This window comes from Ornithodoros turicata, chromosome 3, assembly GCF_037126465.1.
Source record: "Ornithodoros turicata isolate Travis chromosome 3, ASM3712646v1, whole genome shotgun sequence".
Taxonomy (NCBI): Eukaryota; Metazoa; Arthropoda; class Arachnida; order Ixodida; family Argasidae; genus Ornithodoros; species Ornithodoros turicata.
The window spans coordinates 795,879-818,250 of record NC_088203.1 but is presented as its reverse complement, the minus strand read 5'-3'; the positions used below and the strand labels follow the sequence as shown (position 1 = coordinate 818,250).

The 22,372-nt window shown below is 44.8% G+C and overlaps 1 protein-coding gene and 1 long non-coding RNA gene across 2 annotated transcripts in view; both read right to left on the bottom strand.

Annotated features, from left to right (window-relative positions):
* Positions 1-9,538, bottom strand: part of LOC135387793 (uncharacterized) — an 87,704-nt gene extending 78,166 nt beyond the window's left edge. Inside the window, exon 1 of the mRNA XM_064616923.1 lies at positions 9,332-9,538. Coding sequence (XP_064472993.1) covers positions 9,332-9,401 — 70 coding nt within the window. The 5' untranslated portion in view covers positions 9,402-9,538. The remainder of the gene's footprint in view (positions 1-9,331) is intronic.
* Positions 9,539-14,286: 4,748 nt separating this feature from the next.
* Positions 14,287-22,372, bottom strand: part of LOC135387794 (uncharacterized) — a 29,557-nt gene continuing 21,471 nt past the window's right edge. The window contains exon 3 of the long non-coding RNA XR_010421254.1: positions 14,287-14,544. This is a non-coding gene — a long non-coding RNA (uncharacterized LOC135387794). The remainder of the gene's footprint in view (positions 14,545-22,372) is intronic.

Here is a 22,372-nt window from a genome sequence, read left to right as displayed (position 1 = left end):
CATACATTCTGGAAGCAGGTTTTCACTCCCATTCTACGCAGCTGAGTATCATTTTTTTCCATAGTTTTGCCGACGCAACTCGACAGACTTATCGGCCTGAACGATGCCAAACCTCTGGGGGATTTTCCAGGTTTCAGCTGTGGATTCACCTTGGAGACATTCCAACTGGAAGGGAGTTTTCTCTCTTTCCAACTTTATTGATAATACGCAACACGGCTTCCTGAGCAGTGATGGACAAGTTGGACATATACTGTGATACAGGCAGGACCAAGCTATGATTTGCCTCGCCTTGATTTTGAAGCGGTGTTGAGTTCTGCCAGACGAAATTCAGCCGCCAGGGCTTCACACAGTTAGCACGCATTCCTCGTGGCATCGTCCACCCATACTTGATATGCACTCGTCACTGAGGATGCGGATGGTCTGGGGAAAAGTCATTTGCGGTCGACCTCACATTTGTGTTGCGGTAAATAGCCGGAGTTCTGAAAGGGTGTGATTGCGTAATGTTGGATGATCCAAGGGTCCATTTTATCTGCCGCGTCGTGGGAGAGGGTGGTGCAAAAAGAGCGCCACTGTTGACGAGACAAGTTTTGTAACTGACGCCTAATTACGCAGCTGCAAGCGGCATGCTTCGCCATCCTGATGACGAGATCGGCGAAATTTCCTTTCCGCTGCGTGACGAATTGCTTGTAACCTTTCATAACCTTTTCGCGTCAACTCGTGAGTAGGTGGCGGCAAGTACTTGCACGTAGATAACGCATTGTGCGTTGTCATGCGACAGCTGATGTTTGTAAATCGCAAGTGCACGTATTCGGGATAGTAACTCCGACTTTCCAGTGTAAGGCTTTCGAAACAAGAGAGAACAGAGAAATTGTCCAGTTGAGTCGCGTGTTGAGCTATCCGATGAGACGACAGCTATACTGGTTTCGTTCTTTACAATGAACCCGAGGTGCCTTGTAACTTGGTCCTGCGAGCCCCATACCAACAATCCCACGTCCAGCACCGTCTGATACCAAGGCTGTGTGGGCCTTGGTAGGGCGGTTAAGTTCACCTCGCGAGTGCTAAAATGTATCCTGTTCTTGGATGCTTATACGAGTCCAACAGCGCGACGTGTAAAGAAGAAAGACAAGGACAAGCACTCACTTCCAACACGCGCAACAAGTGAGTGTTTGTCCTTGTCTTTCTTCGTCAGTCGTCGTGCTTTGCACTCGTAAGCATGGAAGATCACTACAACCGCACCAAAATCATTCGGATTGTACCGCGGGACCATACGACAAGGTTCGCGGAACCGCAGTTGAGAAGCACTGCATGCTGTAGAAAATTGTAGTTCCACTGAAAGATGGTAGTCGACTTAATTGCCTTAGTCAGGCATGGGTAAGTTTTTCGTTCAACGATGATGACCCTGCTGTCCCATCACGGAACATCATTTGTTGCGAGTCGTACCATGCCCTTTATGCGAGCTTTGAAAAGTAGAAAATTACGTAAGCTGGTTACGAATAATGAGGGATTTTAGAAGAACGTATAACTTTATATTTAAAAAAAAAAGTCCGATAAATACGTTTGCTCAATCTGACGGCTTCTTCATTCCGGCTCTGTTCCTTCCTCAGATATGACCGATGAATGACTGGTTACTATGACCACATGACCAAGGACACTGCTGTTTTGCGTATTATGAGACACACCGAAAGCGGGCCCGCGTTTATATATAGTGAACAGCAGTTACCATAGGGTAAAGCCGGTTCAGTGACCAACGGTTATATAGTAAAGCCCCTAGCTGTGCCGAAAACACCGCTCATTATCATATGAACGAAATGGCATATTAACAATAATAGAGTTACATATGCGGAGGCCATCGGAAGTGAACGGTTCCCGAAAATAAGGGTCATAAAGCGGGGGTGCCGTATTAACCAGGTTCGGCTCTATACACTTTTTCACTGAGCTCTGTAGATTCCGGAGAAGTACGGATTTTGATCGGATATTCCCGCACAAGTTGCTCTGCTCTTTTCTTTGTTCGTGGCGCATAAATCTAATTTATGGTTTTTCTTTTACAAATAAACTGTTAACTTGGCTCAGAAAGGCCGAGGCATTGTTGTAGCGTGCCTCTCAACGAATCGACTTTTACGTGAAATTCCGCTCGTTGATGGTAGAAGTGCAAGGGTGCAGGCGAGCTGGTACATTGTAAAACGACGATAAAAACCGGAGACACGGAACAGAAAAAAGACAAGACGACACGTTCTCAGAAACCGTCGTTTTCCGCTCGTTGATGTCGGCATCGGTGCAATCTTAGAATAGCGGTTGTTTTTTTACGTCCCTTTCGAAACATCCATCGGTAGTTGACGCGAAAACTGGTTCTCTTCACATCAACACGCGGCGAACGGGTTCTCTGTCGTGCTTTGAATGAAAGAGTAGCTCCAGTTGAACGGTGCTTTTGAATTAATTTTTTTATTCAAACGGCGAAAATTAAATGAAACAGTTTCCGTCAGAATTCCCGTTTCAAGCTGTCCTTCCCGGTCACGATAACATTACTGACGAGAAGCTTCACCTAACGTTGATGGTGGGGCCAACTATATTTGCAACATTGGCCACGACTTACGCGCACTTTCATTAATTGTCAATGGCGAGAAATGTAATTTTCTGCGTGAAAGGAAAAAAAAACTCAACGATGCCACAAACAAGAAGTGCGTGTAAGATTTAGCCTCATTGGATCACAAAGTACGTTCCCTACTACAATAGTGATACCGCGAAAAAAGTGGCGAAAAAATCATTTCCCAGGTTCCCAATTCGCTTTCCCTCACAGTGCATGGCTGCTACACGTGAAGACGGCCTCGTTGAATCGTCGCCAGTAATCCTTCTTTTACGGCGACAGCTGTCGAGGGTTCAATTTTGTGGAGGTCCTGACCTGAACGTCGCATCGCCGAAGATCCAGCGAGAGATGAAGCGAAGAAACGAGATAGTTATTTTACAACGACAGCTGTTTTGTCGTTTCTCGTTGACCACTTTGCGATCTGGATGACTCCGATGAGATCGTAAACGGAGCCACAGTGGCTTTGACAAAAGAGGCTCTACCGATGCACTTGGAAGGAGACGCCACGGGCAAAAAAAGGGCTTTGTCGCTGTCATTGGTTTGATGACACTGTAATTCGCATCATGTCTGCCAGTTTTTTTTATTTACTTATCTCGAAGAAATTGCGTTGTTTCACACATATTCGACCGCTTTATCTGTTCGAATTGCACTGGTCGTTTTCGTTCAGCGCAGTGTAGTACGCGGGTTCAGCCTAGAAACGAACGAAAAGTAAACGAACGGAAGGACGCTTGGATTGAAGCGGTCATGTGACACGTACGCCACCCAGCGCAGCGTTTTGTGCGCTACAACCACCAGGGGAATTGGTCAAAATGAAAGCGGCCCAACGTGAAGCAGTTTCGTCGATAGCTACGATACTCGTATCGTTCGTCAAGTATGAGGAAATAAAAAGAAGAGCGAGGGATTACGGGCACACGTTCAAACGAAATATGCGCAATAGCTAGCTCTGTCGTCAGCAGTAAAGAGAAAAGAAACATGCTGGCACGAAACACCCTGTGTAGTTCTCAGATGCAGAGGCAGCCTCACATCGGGATCCGCCGATATTTTCAACAGATACTTCTTGGACTCGACATTTTACGGGATGTCGCAAGGAGGTTATACGGCCATGTTTCGCAAAAAAGGCACGTAGGTGACGAGCCAATTTTTTCATCACCGGCAAACGTGAGGTTTAATCCGACCACAATCAATTCGGTGTAAGATATCATGTTGGAGCTGTCAGATCATCTATTGCTGGGATGTGAACGCTTTGACGTCCAACAAAGCGTGCGTTTAATGAGAAACCCATTTTACGGCATCGTGTGCTGCGCGAACAAATGCCGGAAGTGGGGCGCGGCCATTCGCTATCTCACCGCCAATTTCGTTTCGCTGACCTCGATGGCTGAGCCGTCATATAGCACATGGAACGGAAGTAAACACAATGAGAAGGAACAAGGTGAGCGCTTATTCAACTTCATTTTCGTATCTAAACTTCACCGTGTCATTTTTATCTCGCGTTGTTCTTCAGAGCGTGTCAACTTTCATGTTCTTCGTTCAGGTAACTTTGTCTGAGGTGTGTTTTTTTTATTTCGATGTAAATAGGTTTTCAAATGTACGTGGGACGTGTGTTTCTCTGTCGTGGATGTACATTTTTTCTTTCTTTCTTTTTCCATTTCCCGCCCCACGGCTCGACTGGTTGATTTCGCTAGCAGACGATTCTCGCCAGCCAATACAAAGTGCTGACGGACTTGATGTCATCATAAGTCAGGGAATGCATGGGCGAGGCCGCCGGAGGCGCGCTTGTAAACTAATTTTCTCAGGAAGTCGTGCGGTCCCAAAAAAAAATTTTGCGTAATGCTTGCTGAAGGGTAAGTTCGCATCACGCGGTAAAATAATATATGCCTTCCATGCTTCTTTAAAAGTGTACGGGAAGGCTGATAGAGAAAAAGGAAAATACTGATAAAAATTGTCTTATCGACTAACTAGGTTCCCCAATGAAAAAATGGCTATAGGAAGCAAGGGAGTTGGTGGAGATGATGCATGATGTAAAACCCCGAGACTAGGGAACACGAAGGGACTGAGACTTGAGACTTCAAGTTTGTGTCTGTCCCTTCGTGTTCCCCAGTCTCGGGGTTTTACATCATGCATTAGTTTCCCCAGATTTTTGTTTAGGGGACGTTACTTCCGGGGACCTCTTTTCGGGGGACATTTTTTTCCCCTGAATTTCCTTGAAAGGAAGAAAAAAAAATGCTTCACGAAATTCCCCCAGCTCAATAATTCGGAAACGGCAAGAACCTTCTTTTCGGCAGACATATCGGCGAAGAACTGACTAGCGCATTTATGTTAAATAGAGATCGTAACTGTTGGTGCTATTTTCGTCGCTTGCGGCACTTGTACCGAAGCGATCGGAACCCTCAACCAAAAAATTAAAAAAAAGAAACACTACCGTGGATATTTAGTGATTTTGTTTAGTAATTAGTGGGTTTCTCGTCTACTGATTCAAAGGTCGCGTGTTCGAACCCGCCCAAGGACGCCAGCAACCTGGTAGCAGGGTACAAGTTGCTTGAACACGCCATCTTCCACGAGGAACGTTAAATACGGTGTGGGTTTGAGCGCACATTAAGGAGATGGCCAAAATTAATTCCCAGGCCGACCACTGTGGCGGCGCTCATCATCATGGCTGTCTCGCAACATGAAGCCACGACTTATTGTTATTATTATTATTATTATTAATTGGTTTCTGTTTTACATATTTCAAGCGCGCTAGCTGTTTTCACTCTCATTTCACAGACGGGAGGAACGGAACATGATGAAAAGTCCCAAGAGAGTCTCCGAAAGCAACTGTCGTTGGATAGCGTCTCTATAGCGGCTCTTCGTTGTCTTTCGTCGCTGATGGCGATGTGATAAAGAAAAGGTAATGTCAGTCCACCTCACCCTTGTCTGTCATTATCGCACTATGATTGCGCTACTTCCCGGGAGAAATATGTCTACCGAAACCAATTAATTATTCGAAACCAAGTGTCGACGCGCTTCTTATTTTTTCAACATTGTCGCTGACGGCTGAACGCGGTGGAAATGAAATTTAAAAGATAGGATGAACTCATCGGTCAGCTCTTGGCGTTTACCAAAAAGAATGTTGGATCAACTGCGGGACTTCCGTGGAATACCCGCGGTACAGCTCGGCGACTATGAACGGATCATGACAAAAAGGAATTACTCCCGCATCTTAAAATACAAGCTGATGAAAATATCTTTCTTCTGTCGGGCATCCTTTCCTATAGAAAACGGTTCAATTGGATCCTTTTCAGCCTGTACTTCCCATAAAAAAATGCTTTCCTTTCAATGTAGTTTTGCACGCGCACCGTTTGAGGAATGTTTCGCATGGAAATCATTCGAGTTCCTTGCGGGGAGGAGATGATTGCATTAAATAAAAGAAATGTCGTTGATGATGAAAAATCTTTTCTTTTTTCGGGTCCATAGGAGCGTGTTCTGATCAAATACACTAAACAACTGACAGACCTTCCTAATGAACAACAACAACGGCAAACAAATTAATGATAATGACTGGGGAAATTCGCCACATATTGAAGCTAATGAACCTTTCCTGATGTCCTATGGAAGGTGTAACCAGGAACTGCCTGCTGTCATTTGCATTGAAATGGAATATGGCGCAATTGACGAATCACTCCACAACTCCTGCGCTGACTCACAAAATATTTGCCCTTTGCAAAAATCCGTCTACCATGACAGACGAGGCGTCAAGAGGCGTTACCGCTTGAGGCAAGTTGACTCTCCCCAATGCAGTCACTGCGCTGCTGTAAAAGATATAGAGAACAATCTTCTTCATTGCCCACACTACCAACTAGGGTTGTCACCTTTCGTAGCGAAAAATACCGGCAGAGGGAGAGGAGGTGGAATAGAGGGAAAGGGAAAGTAGATGAGGGGTGGATGAGCACACATAGAGGCAGAGAGATAATACGAGGAAACATAAGTTCCTGTGTTTGGCTGGATCATTGATGTTAGGAATTGCTATAAACAGGCATGAACGGTACACTGGACCGTATTCGTACATCCGGATTGGACTGTGATTTACTTTGAAAAACGCATCGATGCGCACAAACCCTTCTTTGCAGGAGATCTCATGATGGTTGTATACGGCATAGGTTCCATCTGGCTCGACACAACCACTGATCTTGTCCCCTCCGAACACAAGACTTAACTCCTACTTAATGAATAACAATGATAATAATAATAATAATGAATAACTAATTAAACGACTCGTGAGTGCGGAGATTCTGCGCTCCAGACTTATTCAAGCTGTAGTGGAATGTTGAAGCGAAAACCTCCTAAAAGCCCCTGTGAAAGTCTTGAGCCACAAATACCGGCAAAAGGCTGCCGCGCGGTATCACCTTCCTACCGGCAACCGGCAGAGCGAGCAAATAACCGGCCGTGCCTGTATAATACCAGCCTGGTGGCAACCCTACTACGAACCCTCTCGAACCGCACTCTCCGGGTCTCTTAGTAAGATGGACTCTCGCCCCTTCTCCCTATCAAAGCACCTTTCTGGATACCATATAGGACTTGGAAGATCCTTATTGTGAAGGGATTTCATTCCCCATATCACCACCAGCAATGGGGTATAGAGTACCCGCCCCTGGCGATGAAACTCCCCATTCATCATCTCAAAATGTACAAGCTTTTTGCCCACCGAGTGATTGGCAAAATAAAGATGATGATTATTGTCATTATGTAACGGTCCCCGTGAGTGGTCATCTCGGCTCTCTCACAAAGCTTAAGCTATAGCTACTTTTAAAGAACACACATCTTAAAATTATGGCTGAACCGAAGAAAACAGGCTCATCGAGAGCACCATATTAAATGTCTCTCGAAGGTCACGCGGAAAGGAAAGAGATTCAAACAAAGCATGAATATGGGGATGGAGGCACAAACGCGAATCACAAATGATGGACTCGTTGCGATAGTTAGGTGGTAGCGGAGACACTTGGGACAACGGCAAATGTTCCCAGGGTCTCGGGGATGCTTCGCAAGTTCTCTTGGCAAAGTGTTCTCGTTTTTATTTTTCCATCAATCAAGCTCTAATTTACTGTTGTTCCCACTTGGATTTAATCTTGGTCTCGTCGTCCGGTTTTCTTTCAATGAACGAGGGATTGCTCCAAAACCAAATATCGTTATTTTATCGAGTTACTTTTGGGATAACTTCTCGAACAGTATTTTGCTATTTTGTTTAGAATGTGCCTTGTGTGTGTTCAAATAATTTTTTCATACCCGGAGTGCCCGTTAAAAATTTGCCCGATACGCCAAAGGTCATCTTACGGCAGGGCATATTAAGTTGCCCAGGGTGAAATTTACACCAAGCCACGCGATTGTAACCAATAAGAATCGCGCCCTCAAACATTTCTTTTCAAGCATCCGACGCCATGCAATCATATTCTCCATTTAGTCTCATGTATCGGCATTAAAAGAAGAAGACGACGAAGAAGAAGAAAAAAAGATCCGATGTTAATGTGCAATCTTTCAGAGACGTTGATCGGGTTGTTTACAGAAACGCTGCAGTTGCCAGGTGAGAAAGTTGACTCTCTTCGCGCTCACCAAGGTCGTTCAAGGTAAGCCAAAGGAAAATATTCTTAGGTGATGTTTCTCCGGCACGTTCGCGTCTTTATTATTTTCGAAGTAACGGATGGTGGATGTAAGATGAGCGATATATCGGGGGCAAGTCAGAGAGACGAGGAATCAAGACGAAATAACTTTTCCCACTCCCCGATAACTCCGCCCATTCTTACGCTAGAGTACTCGACCAAAATAATGAAAAATAAGAACATGTCTCTCTGCCAGTCTTTCATTTAGAGCGAGGTCATTTAGAGCTCCTTTGGAAACCGCTTGTGTACAATTCTCGCACGTGTCACCAGTCAAAGCATTTTCTGTTTTCTTCTTTAAATCTAAACCTAGTGGTGTGGAACTGCTGAGTGTTCCGTCTGTAATGCAGCATTCAATAAAGGAGCTTCTCGTCCACCTACAACTGCGGAAACCGGGATCCCAACATTGAGAATACATAGAGAAGAAACAGGTTGTACACTCGCCATCATCGCGATCAATATTCTATAGATCCACCCCTGGGGCAACGACAAAGACACAGTTAGGGAGGTCACCGCGCAGTTCCCTTTCAAACTGTGCCATCCGTGGTGGAATATGAAAAGTCACACGTTCTTTAAATAGACATCGGGCCAACTTGCACGAGCGTATTTTTCCAAGAACGTGCGTCGTGTTTGAAGGTCGGTCTGAGGCCACATCTGTAACAATGTTTCATCACGTTTCGAGTGAAGCATCTTCTTCTGAGATTCTTACTCAGCCAACAGGATGAAGCGAAGTTAGAAAATTGTGAGACGAGGCAGTTGAACGTACGTTCTACGAAAGGTACATAATCTTGTTTTGGAGTGCGCGATAATGAACGATTGACTATCGACAGATTGCTATAATAGTAATAAACGCTGGTTTGGTTGGAGAAGGACGAAAGTTTGCGACTTTTTGCTCAACCGCTCGACCCAAATGGTGGTCATTCATAATGCTTTTGGAGCAATTCGTTGTTTCGTGCTGCGCAAATAGAAATGGCCCCAGGTATTAAACTGGGCAGTAAACGCGGGATAAATGATAAAAGGAGGAGGAGAATTAGCTTCGCACGGGGACTCAGGAATAAAAGGCAACTGATGTTCTGAGGCACATAGAAGGGACAAAGCCTGAAATGCCTAAGGAATTACTTACACGTGTGCGCATAGAGGAGTGCAAAGGCACAGCACAAGAGCGCGAGTACTCCTTCCGTCGACGGACACATGTCCTACCAGGACAGGGTGCAACTGTCCTTGAAAGCAATAAAAGCGAAATCCTTGCGGGTGAGCACACACACGACACGAACACTATGTTTTGTAGCGACCGACTGCCGGTCCCGTCTTGCGGAGAAGGTCGCATACAACGAACTGCGCCTTCCAATGGTGCGACTTGAAGAGGCCGGCCTACATTCTCCTTCCTCTCTGCGGAAGGTCTTTGGGAGCGTCGCCTGGGATGGAGAGAAAACGTTCCCGCTCCGTGTTGAAATTGATAAAAGGGGGAAACGAGTTCGTAGCCTTTTCTTTCTTTGTTCTTGTTGTTTTTAGCAGGCCAGCATGCTACAAGGGTATTTACTCGTTGACGCTAAACAACTGTTCCAGCAGATCTAGTTTATTCCAGTCGCATTTGCTGATGAGGCAGCAACAACAATGGATGCTGACGATGAGGCAAGCATACGTACTGCTGCTGCCATAAATTCATTTGTTTCCTGTGCCGAGACTCGATCCTTCCACCTGCTTCCCTCCGTTATGCCGTAGTAACAGGCACCCGTCGGTTCGTCCTGAATTCAACTCGCTACATGGTATTCACACGTTACATCAGGTTTTTGTATTTAACTTTTACTGCTTCGTGTCTGATATATTTGTTGTTCCTTCGTATCTTTCTCGTATTTTAGTGCACCATTTCCCGGACTCTCAGGTTGTTTATGGGCATCTAATTAAAAATAAAATTACATCTCATTTCGCTTAATCCAACTTATCGGATTAAAGCGGTTGGATAGTTGTGTGGAGTTAAGCGAAACGGGACTGTCACTTACCGCTAGAGATTGACGTCTTCAAGAAATGAACTCTCTCGTGGGCCTTTTTTCCGATAAATAAACAGTGGCACTGTAGAAACGTCGACCATTCTTTTAAACGTATCACGGTATATTATAATCTTCGTTTAAATTACCCACTAAATAAACTAGTTTTTGTTAACTTCCCCGTAATCTGTTGTCCACGTCTTATTATTTTATTTTTATATTAATATACATAATACGCTGCCGCTATATGTTTCGAAAGACAGTGTGCGTTCTGCACTGATGAGAGCTGATTTGCAGCACCCTGTGTTGTGTAGCGTCTGTGAAGAGGCAGCCATGCTTGACCAAACTAACTTTTACGTCTGTGTGGCGGAGAGTAACCTCTATTTATAGGTGACCTGCGTAACGTTTACAGAGGATATTGCCTATAGGTTACACCAGTGGTTCACAAATTCTATAGGTCGCGAAACACAACTTTCAAAAGTGTCCGCTATTCTTCGTTACCAGGAAGCCCGTGGCAGCGGTTGTTTCTCATAAATGCACGACGCTTTCGATGCATCACGCAGCATCGCTTTCACTTTCACTTGTGAACGAGGCTCAAAATCTATGTCGTCAGGTCCACTCACTCCCACTGCATGCCACAGCGTCTGCGTCTATCGCGACATACGCTCAGCCTTCACGGCGCATCTTCTCGAATAGCGTGGCCTTGGAAAACCGTCTCGCGTGCGGTGTTGGAGCAAATCACGGCACCGTATGTGCTCAGGATTAAGCTTCCGTTTGTATTTGCAGTTTCTGAGTTTTGCGTGCATTCAGCTATTTAATGATGGAACGATTTCTGATCGCCCTTAAACGAAAATCATCTTTGGAGTTCGGAAGCATCGAAGCGAGACTTTTTTGGTCCAGAGAACGCGCTCGGAATGTAGCGCTCCTATAAAATGACAGTTGGTTTTGGCTAACGTTCATACGTCGGGTATCGCGAGACCGCTGGGACCACTGGGTTACGGAGTAACTTCTGAAATAGAGGGTACAAATTTTGACATGTTTACCCTTTACTAGACGGTACTAGATTTATAGTGCATATATAGCTAGTACCACAGCTTGCAAGGACAGCGAGACAGAGGATTGTGTCTCATTACTCAAGATATGCTTCAAATATGGCAAAGTTGGCTGCGTGTCCCCAACAACAGCTTTCTTTCTTCAAGTGACACGACCCGGGTCAGGAACGTGAAACGAGTCTTCGTGCCGTGTACATAAGGTGAAACGGGATCGGTACAAAGGAATGCACGTGCGGGAAACTTTCCTCACCTCACCTCGCCTTAACCTTTTTTTTTTCTGTAAGTTATCATCACCTAACCCAATCTTTTTCTGAATCTTTTTCTACCCTTTAATGTTCTTCCTGGAAATTTGCTTCACCGTTTTTTTTTCGTTTATTAAATAAATAAATAAAAACGCGTTTTAGTTGATTTTGACGGAACCCATTGTCCTACGTATACCGATACGAGGAATATACTTTTCTTTGTTTTTATCAACCAACCGACCAACGAGGGACCAAAAATTTACTAAAAAGGGACGTCGCCAACTTTTTCGAACGACAAAGTTCGAGGTGAAACCTTGCGGTTCGAATTGTTCGACGAACCTTCGAATTTTTTGGCAGGTGGAATAGGTTCGCATAATTCGATGCGACTTCAGAGCAGAAAGGTGAAATGAATGCAGACCTGGAGTAGCTTCTCCCGCAATGAGAGGGCTCACATCTCCATTTTTTTTCTCCTATCATCATCATCATCATCATGGATGCAGTGATTTTTATAGACCGTGTAGGAGGGAGGTACTGTTCTGTGCCTTTCTAGATGTCATTACTTTCATATATTAGGAATTGGAATAAAAAAAAAAAAACCTGTACCGCAGCAACGCCTGGATGCAAACACGAAACACTTCGTTGGAAATGGAATAAGACCAGTGTAGAGAACTGCTATGGTGTGACATCTGAACTCAACTGCGGTTCTCGATGACGACCACAGGAATGAGATAGTGTTTTGATTGGTACTAACGTAATGCGACTGATGCGATTGAAAAATGCTGGTATGTTTGCGGAACGCTAGGCAAGAATCTCCAAGCATACTTCTTGCTTTGTAAAAAAAAGAGAACAAACTATGGGGATTCACCGACGTCGTTTGTCAAAAACTGAAAGCTAATCTTGAGTGTTTCACGTCTACAAAGCGTTTATCTTCTTGGAGTATTTTTCGACCAACTTTTTGAAAAAGAGTAAAAGCTTCGCCAAAAATATGCAAATGAGCTTGCAGTTTGGCACCCTAATCTACAAGATCCTTTCGGGGCTTAAAACATAACGCGCTAAAGGCTTTCAAACAAACAGAGAAGAGAAGGGTATGTTATTTGGGTTAGCCGCCTCATGAGGTAAAGTTCTGTTTTAACCCAGGGGTCTAAATTATCCTACCCTGCGGCACGTGACACACCTTACCCTTCTTTTTTAATAGTGAGAGGACGAAAGCAATTGGCAATTCATATACAAAGATGCATAATTAACTTGGGTAATTAAAAGAAAGAAGCTGGAAGTCTCACTCGTGGAAATCCAACACGGCGCCTGTGTGAACAAGAACAGCTTCTCTTTAGAGAAGCCATCAAGTTCAAGAAATCTGCACAGTCCTTTAGGGCCCTATATATATGTGCGGTGGATGCTGTGTGGACGGGATCCACATTTAGGCATTCCCAAATCTGTAAAAACTGCTCGCGATTCTGACCCCTAGAATAGAAGAGAATAGAAATAGAAACGTAGGTCGACCATCCGTTCCATGACGCTTGATGCGCACTGAATGATTTAAAAGATTACTTCAGCACGTATGTCCTTGAGGTAGTTCGTCAGGCCAGACAGCGCAGGTTGGTGCTGCTTTGGCCAGCTCCACAGTACCTTCTCAGCACTAATGCGAGCCGAGACAGGGCTGTTGTCGAAGGCACATCAGCTGTTTATCCCAATATTTCTTCTACTCGGAGTTGGTTTCATCCCGGACAAAACGTCGTCCCACAGGCATGCAAGTTCTTTCTCCACGAAAACTGAAGCTGTTTTGGTGCCTTTTTCACTCGTAGACTCTCTATTTTAACGCCGTGTTTGTAATGTTTGTGTGTGGCCATATTTTGGTAGGTAGGTAGGTACGTAGGTAAAAAAAAATAAAGACGATATGGAGACCTTGACCCAACTCTACATTGTCCAGTACGCTTATGGCAGCGCGGTCTGGCTACAAACGAGTCTACAAAACACCTAAGAAAAGACATCCCAGGGTGCGAAACATGGCGATGGATATTTTTGGTATTTGCTATCACGTGTATTCTCCCATGGAAAATGTGAGGTAACAGTCCCAAAACAGGAGGTGTCGCAGTATTTATTCTGGCCCAATATATTGCTATACAGGGCCATTTATTTGCGAGTAAATTATTTCGGTAGCGCTACGTCAACAGCTTCCGACTTTCGGATAATGTGCTCGTTTCAGCGAAGCCTTTCTTTCGGTCGCCTCCTCGTGGGGTTTCTCTCTGCGTTTCTCAGATCTCAAAAATTACGAGGCTGAGCGAAGAAACGAAACGAAAAGAAAAAAGAAAACCGCGCAAGTTCGATGATATCTTCCGCGAGGAGGCCAGAGAGGATGAAGGAATCGACACGGGTCTTCTAAAGAGCGTAAATAAAACTGCTCTAGTTATTGAAGCTGGAATGCTACCAGTGAAAAAGGACAACCGCTCATTCATAACGGCGCTCTTATTCCGTTCAGCAGAAAGAAGCGGCCAAAAGATGAGCGTTACAAAAAACGTGGCCCTGCGACGCGGCTGTGTGCTCGACAAGTGCTTGCTTTCAATTTGGGCTCATTTAGCGCTCAAAGTACGTACTCGTTTCAGGATATTTAAAGAGGACGCTGGATTTAAATAATGACCAATTCTGCGATATCGCGTTTCCCCGAAAACACGTACTTAATAAGTTAATTAACCAATTTACGTAATTATATAGTTGTCCGGTAGTTGAATGCACATCCCATGTCATCATCGCACTTCTTCATTTATTGTTGTTGTTGTAGTTGAATACACTTTCCGACAGAATGTCCACGTCACCCGCTCATTTAGGTAGTCTACGTTTCGCTTTGACAGAAAATAAAGGAATTTGACACAAAAGGGGAATATCGCGGAAGAAAAGAAGACTGCTTTCCACGTCGAGAGCCGGAGGTTCGAATACCCGTCCCGGATATGCTGTCTGGGGTTTTCCCGGCAGGCTTTCCAGACGAGTTCCCCTTGAAGTCGGCCCAGGACGCATACTAACACCCCCTCCCGTCTCGCACACCGTCCTGCTGCCCTCCTGCCGCTGGAAAAAAAAGAAAGACAAGAACTGTGCATGAGGGTTATTCCGCTGGAAAGCGGGAAAAAGCAACTCGCTGATTGAGACTAATTAAGAGGCAGAATACGTAATGAAAGTAATTGAGGTCTGTGTGGTACTACAGGAAATGATCCGGCCGCATTAACGTAGAGCATATTTTACTCTCTCTCCCCCTGGTGGAAGATCCTTCCTCTGTCCCTCCCTCAAATGAATGCGAGTCCTCATATCTGCGACCAACCTCTCACTCATTGCTTCCGTAAGAGATCCTAAAGTGTGCGCTGTGATGAGTCGCGACACTGGTTAGCCGTCCCTTTAATGATTTCACGAAGGCTTTCAAACTGTATGTGTGCTCAACTATATAGGCAGCGTGCTCTGGATGTCTTTCTCTTTGAGACAATATATTCTCACTTTTTGGGTTTGTTTGTTTGTAAGGAAAAAAAAGAAGAAAAGGAACTGAACTCGTCTCCCGACTTGTTCTCCTACTCCTTACATAAATTCTCACCCACACCCCCACCCAATTTCCTTTAGTTCCACACTGAAGAACCCCGAGACGAGGGACACGGCAAAACACAACGAACTCTAAATATATCACCTGCTCGCTCGCTTCCTAACTATTCTATCAGTACCCTCGGGTTGGTTCTTTTTTCATTATATTTGTCTTCATCTTTCTACGCTCACTCTTTTTACTTGATGAGATTTCGTTAGCAGGCAGCACTATGGAGTTTCAGGGAGTGCACACTATACAGTGCAAAGAAAGAACAAGATCACATCACATCAGCGTCACGAGAAGCGTCTTGAACAAAATTGAATATGTTGGCGCTGAATAATGGATTCTTCTCGTAGAGATAACTCGATCGTCGGGTCGAATGTGAGCGGAGTCTTCCGTAGATAGGCGAATGCCACCTGCAGTTGATAAACACAAATTGCGAGCGGTACGCTTGTGACTTCAGTGTGAGGGCTTGAAAGGCGTTGAAACCGCATACTGATTCAAGGGTGTATGTGAAACAGATTGGTTAACATACGCACACACAAAAAAAAGGCCTCACGCTGATACAAAAGAGCGATAAAAGACACTAGAAGAAGGACACATTTCGTCAGTGATGAACAGTCAAGTCCAACGGGACCAACATTGAGGCGCAATAAATGCCATTTTCTTTTTAAATTGATTCGCGAGCAAACGTCCAGCATTGACAGAAAGGTCACGACCACCACGGGACGAGTAGAGTAAACTATCCAATGTGGGATATCGTTTCAGATAGGAAGGTTACGATGATCTGTAGGTCAAAGCGGTCAAGTTTATCCGGCTGCAATGCGTCGATTATTCGGATTTGCTTCGTACTTGTGACGGTATTCGTTGCTTTATTAACGTAGATAAAGTAAATGATGCAGGTTCAAGTGTACGTGGGAAGGTTACACTGTGTATCAGTACAAACAGGTTGTAAACCTTGTTCAGTCGTTGCTCTATCCTATTCTCGATCACAGCGCTTCAAAGTCAGAAAACTTTCACGAAGGGAACCTGTGGGTGAGAAGAAGCCGTCCGTTTCGGTTCAGTTGTCCAGAAAATTGTCAGAAAAAAAGAAAACTCGGCAGTTGCTGTTCATACCCTAGGAATATGTTGCCTACAAGGCATAGACCCCACCAACTACGACAAATAGACGATATTTTGAGCGTCTCCAACGTAGAACATGAACCTGTCGACGGTTATTTAGCCCGAGCTTAAACTCCACGCGTACCCAGGCAACAGATGTTCACCAAATTGCTGTCGGTGGTTAGCGAACCGCCGACTCGCAGAAAATGGCTCAAGAAAAGGGTTGGTCGAGAGAAAATTGCAGCTCGAAAGCCCCGGTGAATGAAGAAAAGGTTGAACAAACCACAGTGAAACGGTGCAGAACAAGTTCAATTGGTATCTTAAACGTCGTACACCTTCACCTTCATAACGCGTGATTCCGGAAGTTGTTCAACAACAACGCGGGATATAACAATAGCGGAAGGAATATGGACTTCCTCCTTGATATAATCTTGGCGGCCGTCCAGACGAGAATGCAGGAAACGCTCTGTTGGATTGTATTTCCAAGTTTTGCTCGTTACTTAAACTATTAGAAAAATTCTATACGGACCGGAAGTCTCGTTTTTTTCACTGTTTCGTATTTCTATAAGGGATCTGGACCAGGCAAAATTTTTGTTCACTGTACATTCAGAGCCGCTTGGACCGCCGTTGGCTGACTCCGAAAAACGCAATCAAATCCAATTTTGCTCAACTATCATCGTCATCAACTCCATCTGAAGTTCCCATGAACTGTAGACAAACACTTATTTTGGTAATGAGCGCTCATTTCATTTTTGCGTTACGGAAACATCGCAGGAGAGCCCACACAGCAGAATAAAACGGTTCACCACTCGAATAGATAACCACATATCCCGTTTTCTTTTCTTTGTCTTTTACACGGGACTGTTCTTTCTGACAGGCCATTCTTCAAACGTCAGTCACCTTAGCATAGTTAAGAACGTTGTCTGAAAGTGATCCTCCAGCAACACTCGGATGATTGCGAGTCGGAGAATGATACCGTTCAAGATTAACAGCCAATGCCAAGATGGACCCATTTTTAAACAGGCATCGTTGTAATTTCCCCAATGAATGCTTCGTCTCATCGACCTCGTCCATCTTGAAGCAATCGAAAAGCTGTCATCGATATGGCACAGAACACTTGTTTCGTCAGATTACGTGAAGGGGCAAAATTAATCCATAATGCCAGGAATGCGACCGCAGATGGATGTCCTGACGCCCTCTCAATGTCTGCCGTTACATACAGTTTCAATTTACCTTCCCGCCCCCGTCACAATAATCTCTCGGTCCGCCACTGGGTCCTACGTCATTTTGCAAACGTCAAAATACAGGTGACCATAGGGTTCGCAGAAAAAGCTAGATTTGCAAATAAAGCCTCGTACTGCTGACCACTCCCAAAGATGTAATAAAGACACTGGCTCTAAGATTCCGACCTGATGCCCTCTATTATCTTCTCGTGTCCACTGATATGACACCTGGCACGCTAGACGTTAATTAAGTGACCGAATATGAGTACTTTCTGTTATCCATGGTATGCTTTTTTTTTTTTTCGGCAGTTTACTCTGTCGGAAATTCCTTGCACAGAACTGAACTCCCAGAACACACATCTATTTAGAGAAGAACATCAAGAGTGAGAGACCTGGAACAGAAACTGACCACAGCCGTCGTCATTGTCATGGAATATGGTCACGTGCCAATGATGAGGAGATGCCCACAAGAAGAACAACAGTACGCTGTGATTTCTACCTTCAAAGTTGTTTAGAGCTCCACATAGTCTTACATTGAAATGGAATGTTTTGACTAGTACGCCCCTGTACTAGTGTACTAGTACGGTACGGATACCTCGATCTCAGGACTTGGGGCAGATACAATTATAATTTGAAAATGCAGAGAAGTGAATTTTGCGTTCTTGCCGTTCACCATTTTTTGTGACAGTGTTGGCATCTCTGTGGGTTTCTTCTCGATTCACGCGGATATGCAGGAAAGGGAGATATCTCTAATGTGAAGAGAGCTAAGCCAAGCTATGTCAAGCCTCTGGCTTTTTGCCCTGCTTTACATATCCCACAGTTGGAAGTGTGAAATAAAGTTATCTCAGCTTTTATCTCTAAAGCGTACGGGGAACGTCACAGTGACATATTTTGTCTCCTCACTTCCATTTTTGTGCATAATTTTCGCTGTTTCATCACTGAATGCTGCAGACTACGCCTGAAAGCTCAAGTATGCTACAACACAACAACAATAAATGAAGGAGAAGTGATGATGACATGGGATGTTTCCCCGTGGTAGCTACAGGACTTTACCCCACTTCACAGTGGTTAATATGAGAGGATGAATTATGGTGAACGCGAAGCGACAACAGGTTGGAATTCTGTTTAGAGCTCTTCGAGGAGTCGGCTTGCATGAGATCAAAAAGGGAGCGAGCCGGGCACTGATGCGCAGGGGAGCTCCATGGACCTTGGACAAGTATGCTACACTTTGCTACAAAGAACGAATTTACGTACAATCAATTTACAATACAGGAAATTGAAACAGAAATTTTATATTTAAAGAGCTAGTCACTTTTGCTTTTCTAAGTGATCTCGAGTAGCCTGCTCTCGAAATGAGTGCCTATCTCTCTTTTTTTTTCTTTTTAATTTTGCATAAAAAAGATGAGAGCAGCATAGATGTCGTTTTTGCAGTTAAGCTATGCGGTCAGGTGGACATCCCCTCGAACCGAGTATATAACTACAAGATGACTAATTAATTACCTAGAATTCATTAATTAACGCTTTATTTCCACCACGTGATGTTTATTTCCAGCGAGGATCGTTGGCACCAATGTGGTAGAGAAACTCCCCCCCTCGGTTAAGTAAACAGACGGTGTAACTCTTGAGGAGTGATTGTTAGGGGAGCAAGGTCCATGCTATCAACTTTGCTTATCAGATATGTCCGGGTATCGAACTATTCGGTTGCTAGGTGAGAGTAGTCGCCGACCTAGCGATGTAATAGGCGAGATCAACAAGAAGAGCTTCTCCCAACATATGTGAGCAACCCCCCAGGGAACCGATCTATCGTCTCTTATCAGATAACACTGGCCTGTCGCGAAGCTAACAAAATGGTCAGATCCTAATTACTATGCATCCAGGGAAGAGAACACGACGCCATGTTCTTTCACAAATTGAACTCAAGAATATGGGGTAAGGCCGTCAAGATAGGAATCCTGCAGTTGTAGCTCACCAAGTTGAGTCGCTGAACGATATTCATCGACTACCTCGGAGCAAAAGGTGAACGGTCATTGGGAGTAGTTAAGTTATCACGGACTAGTTTGGAAATTAATTTTATCTTTGCATCGTTCACTGTGCGGTATTTGAAGAGGTATTTGGGTGAAATAATTATAGCCTGGTCTGTCGGATTAATTAAAGTCTATTGAAGTAGATGCTAAAGAGAGATTGCAAGATCGAAGGAAAGGGAAATAGAAGAGATTGACACGAAGGAGAGACTCGTTTAACGCGTTTCTGTAGTAGTCTCGAGAAATAGTGTGTCCTGAAAATATAGTGTTGCTCAGAACGCGCAGGTTAGAATGAGCTAAAATGGGATAATTCCTTTTAATCCTACGCTTTCCAAGCGGTGCATTTTTTCATCAAGATGGGGCTTTACTAGCGACACCACCATAGACACCCTGCATTTTATTCTCCATTCACAAAAAAAAAAAAAAAAAAAACAGAGAGAAGGATACAGCAGGAAGTGTTCACTGCACTAAGTGTTCACTATGCTTTGTAACGAGCGAAACAGCTTTTTTCATATATTTTGCCTGCTATAGCCCAAAAGTATTGCATGTATGCTACATAGTCTACCTCTGCTAACCACAGCGAGCCTGGCACGCACTCCCCCTCATTAAAGCGATTCCAGCTATACAAGGGCTGTTCGGAACGGAGACAGAGTTGTGGAGATTCAGTGCCAAACTTCCTCCGTGTCTTCTTTCGACTACCCTGGCGAGAATATGCCGCCGATGTAAGAAGGAAAGCCATTTTTGTGACCGGCGTTCCGTTTTTCGCCATACAACGTCATCTTGCCAACTTCCCTGTCAGGTGCGGTGCAAGACATGTTACCGCAGACTGCACGCGACCAAGGGGGGTATTCTAAAGTTGTGACTCCGCAGTCGGAAGAGTTTCCTGTCCTTGTTGAAAGCTCTGGAGTTCCCCGTTGTGATGTGTGATGAGTAGGGAGCTGATGCAAAATGCATATTTTTGAAATGCGTTCTTACGTTACTCCACACATCACGAATCACTACGACACAATTCCACAATGTTTCGTGTGCCATATAATTGCATATTTCTTCCTGATCATCATATGACGGTTGCATACTATCTCATGTTTCTGCGCCATTTGCATATTACGTTATATTTCGGCGCTATTTGAACGGTTTTTTAACGTTCCCTCGTTTTGCCACTGCTCAATATTTGAAAAGGGAGGTCATTGACCCAAAACCCGTGTTCCAGCTCTACGTCTAAGCAGTGGATGCGTAGCCACCGACAGAACCAACGTCTGAAAACAGAACGCGCGACAAGTACTTAGTGAGTTGAAGTTTTGCATGAAAAAAATAAGGAAATGAAAATAATGAGCTCCGTTCTCAAAGGCAATGAAGCTGTCTGCATAGGGCATAATGAGCTAGATTGCGAGCGAATAACATCCAGCGACGTATAGCACCCATTTTCGCGGTACATGGTTTTCTTCATTTGCAAAACGACAAGTTTTTAATGGTGTCATGTAAGAATGAACGTGTATATGGCTTTCACCCCGCAATTCAAATGTGCTCCACCTGCGGTGTCGTGACGAACACCCAGCACGTTCTTCTGGAATGGCTACGGCCCGCAAAGACGGATACTGCGTGATGAGCACTAATTGGCCCCTATGAAGATCCTATGCTCCATCGTCGTGTACTTCACCTGTTCATGGTCTTCTTGTCGTACCAGACTCCAGACGGTTTGTTCTCATGTTTTCGCCCCTCATCATCTTCATATAATGTTCCATGCAGGTGCAATGAGGTATAGTAGGGTACAGCACCGCCACGGTGAAACACCCCGCCTTATCGTCAGCATCTATTGTTGTTCACTCACAGTATACGTTCCACTGCCAATAAGGAATGTGCATTTGCATTTGTAGAACGCTTTTTTCTCTCTTTTTTTTTTGCAATTTAACTATTTATACGGTTCCAAGGTACTCAAAAGCTTTCTGAGCAACGTTCCCATCATCATAATATATCTGCGTATTTCGTGCATATTTAGACTTTCCGCGATGCATATTTGCATGCATGTTTTGGAAGATTTCTGCGCATAAAATCCCGGAGTGATAAGAATGCCAAAAGTACCGTCTTCGGAATATCACCGCAGCACTCGGAATATCGGGAATATTGTAGCAGCACCGCAACCTCACAGCAGAGCCACGGTACACGTTGTCTTGCCTTCTGCTGATGCCAATGCTCTCTCAGAGCAGACTTTCCTAGATCCCATCTTCGCGCCGACGGAGATCAACAGATGAAGCCATCAGATGCACCGAACACTGAATGCTGTGAGGAACAGACATCAACTCTCGATAGCAATGATACATCTGATGAGGTGTCTTCCGTACCTTCGGTTTCACCTGAGGCGTGCACCGATTTGATTATTGCCAAACCCCCACACAGTCAGCCGGCGACTCCTGATAACATCAGCCACGAAGAAGGTGCGCTCTACAAGTATGCCTTGTGTTCGGCATCCACGTAAAGCCAAGAAGAAGAGAGCTGGGAACTGTTCGGGTCACCTCCGCGTCTTCGTTCATGCGTCTTCATTTTTCATCTGACTGACGCTGAACGCTGAAACATTTAAAGGGACTATCGCATCCGTCCATTTCGAAACTATAGTGCCGTTTTACTCCGTGTCCATCGCCGATAATAACGCCCAAAATGCGACGCTGAATTGGTGGCGTTGTTGTGCAGCTTGATATAACACATGGCAAGAGCAGACGACGCATATTGAGAGAGGGATTCCCTCTCTGTAAACGTCACCCGGATAAGGGTTATGATGATGGTGAAAGGGCTCGCCGTCCCAGACCAATCAGGAAGCGGCTGGAGAGACCTTGGTAGCCTTGGCGACCGATCGACCGACAGGCAAGCGGGCGAGACGGAACACTCGGGGACGGCGTCTGCTCTGTGGTCGGCTTGAGGAATGTTGCCTCTGGTTAGCGTGGGACGTGTTCGTACATTCAGGAGCATAACACCGTGTTCCACACGCAACA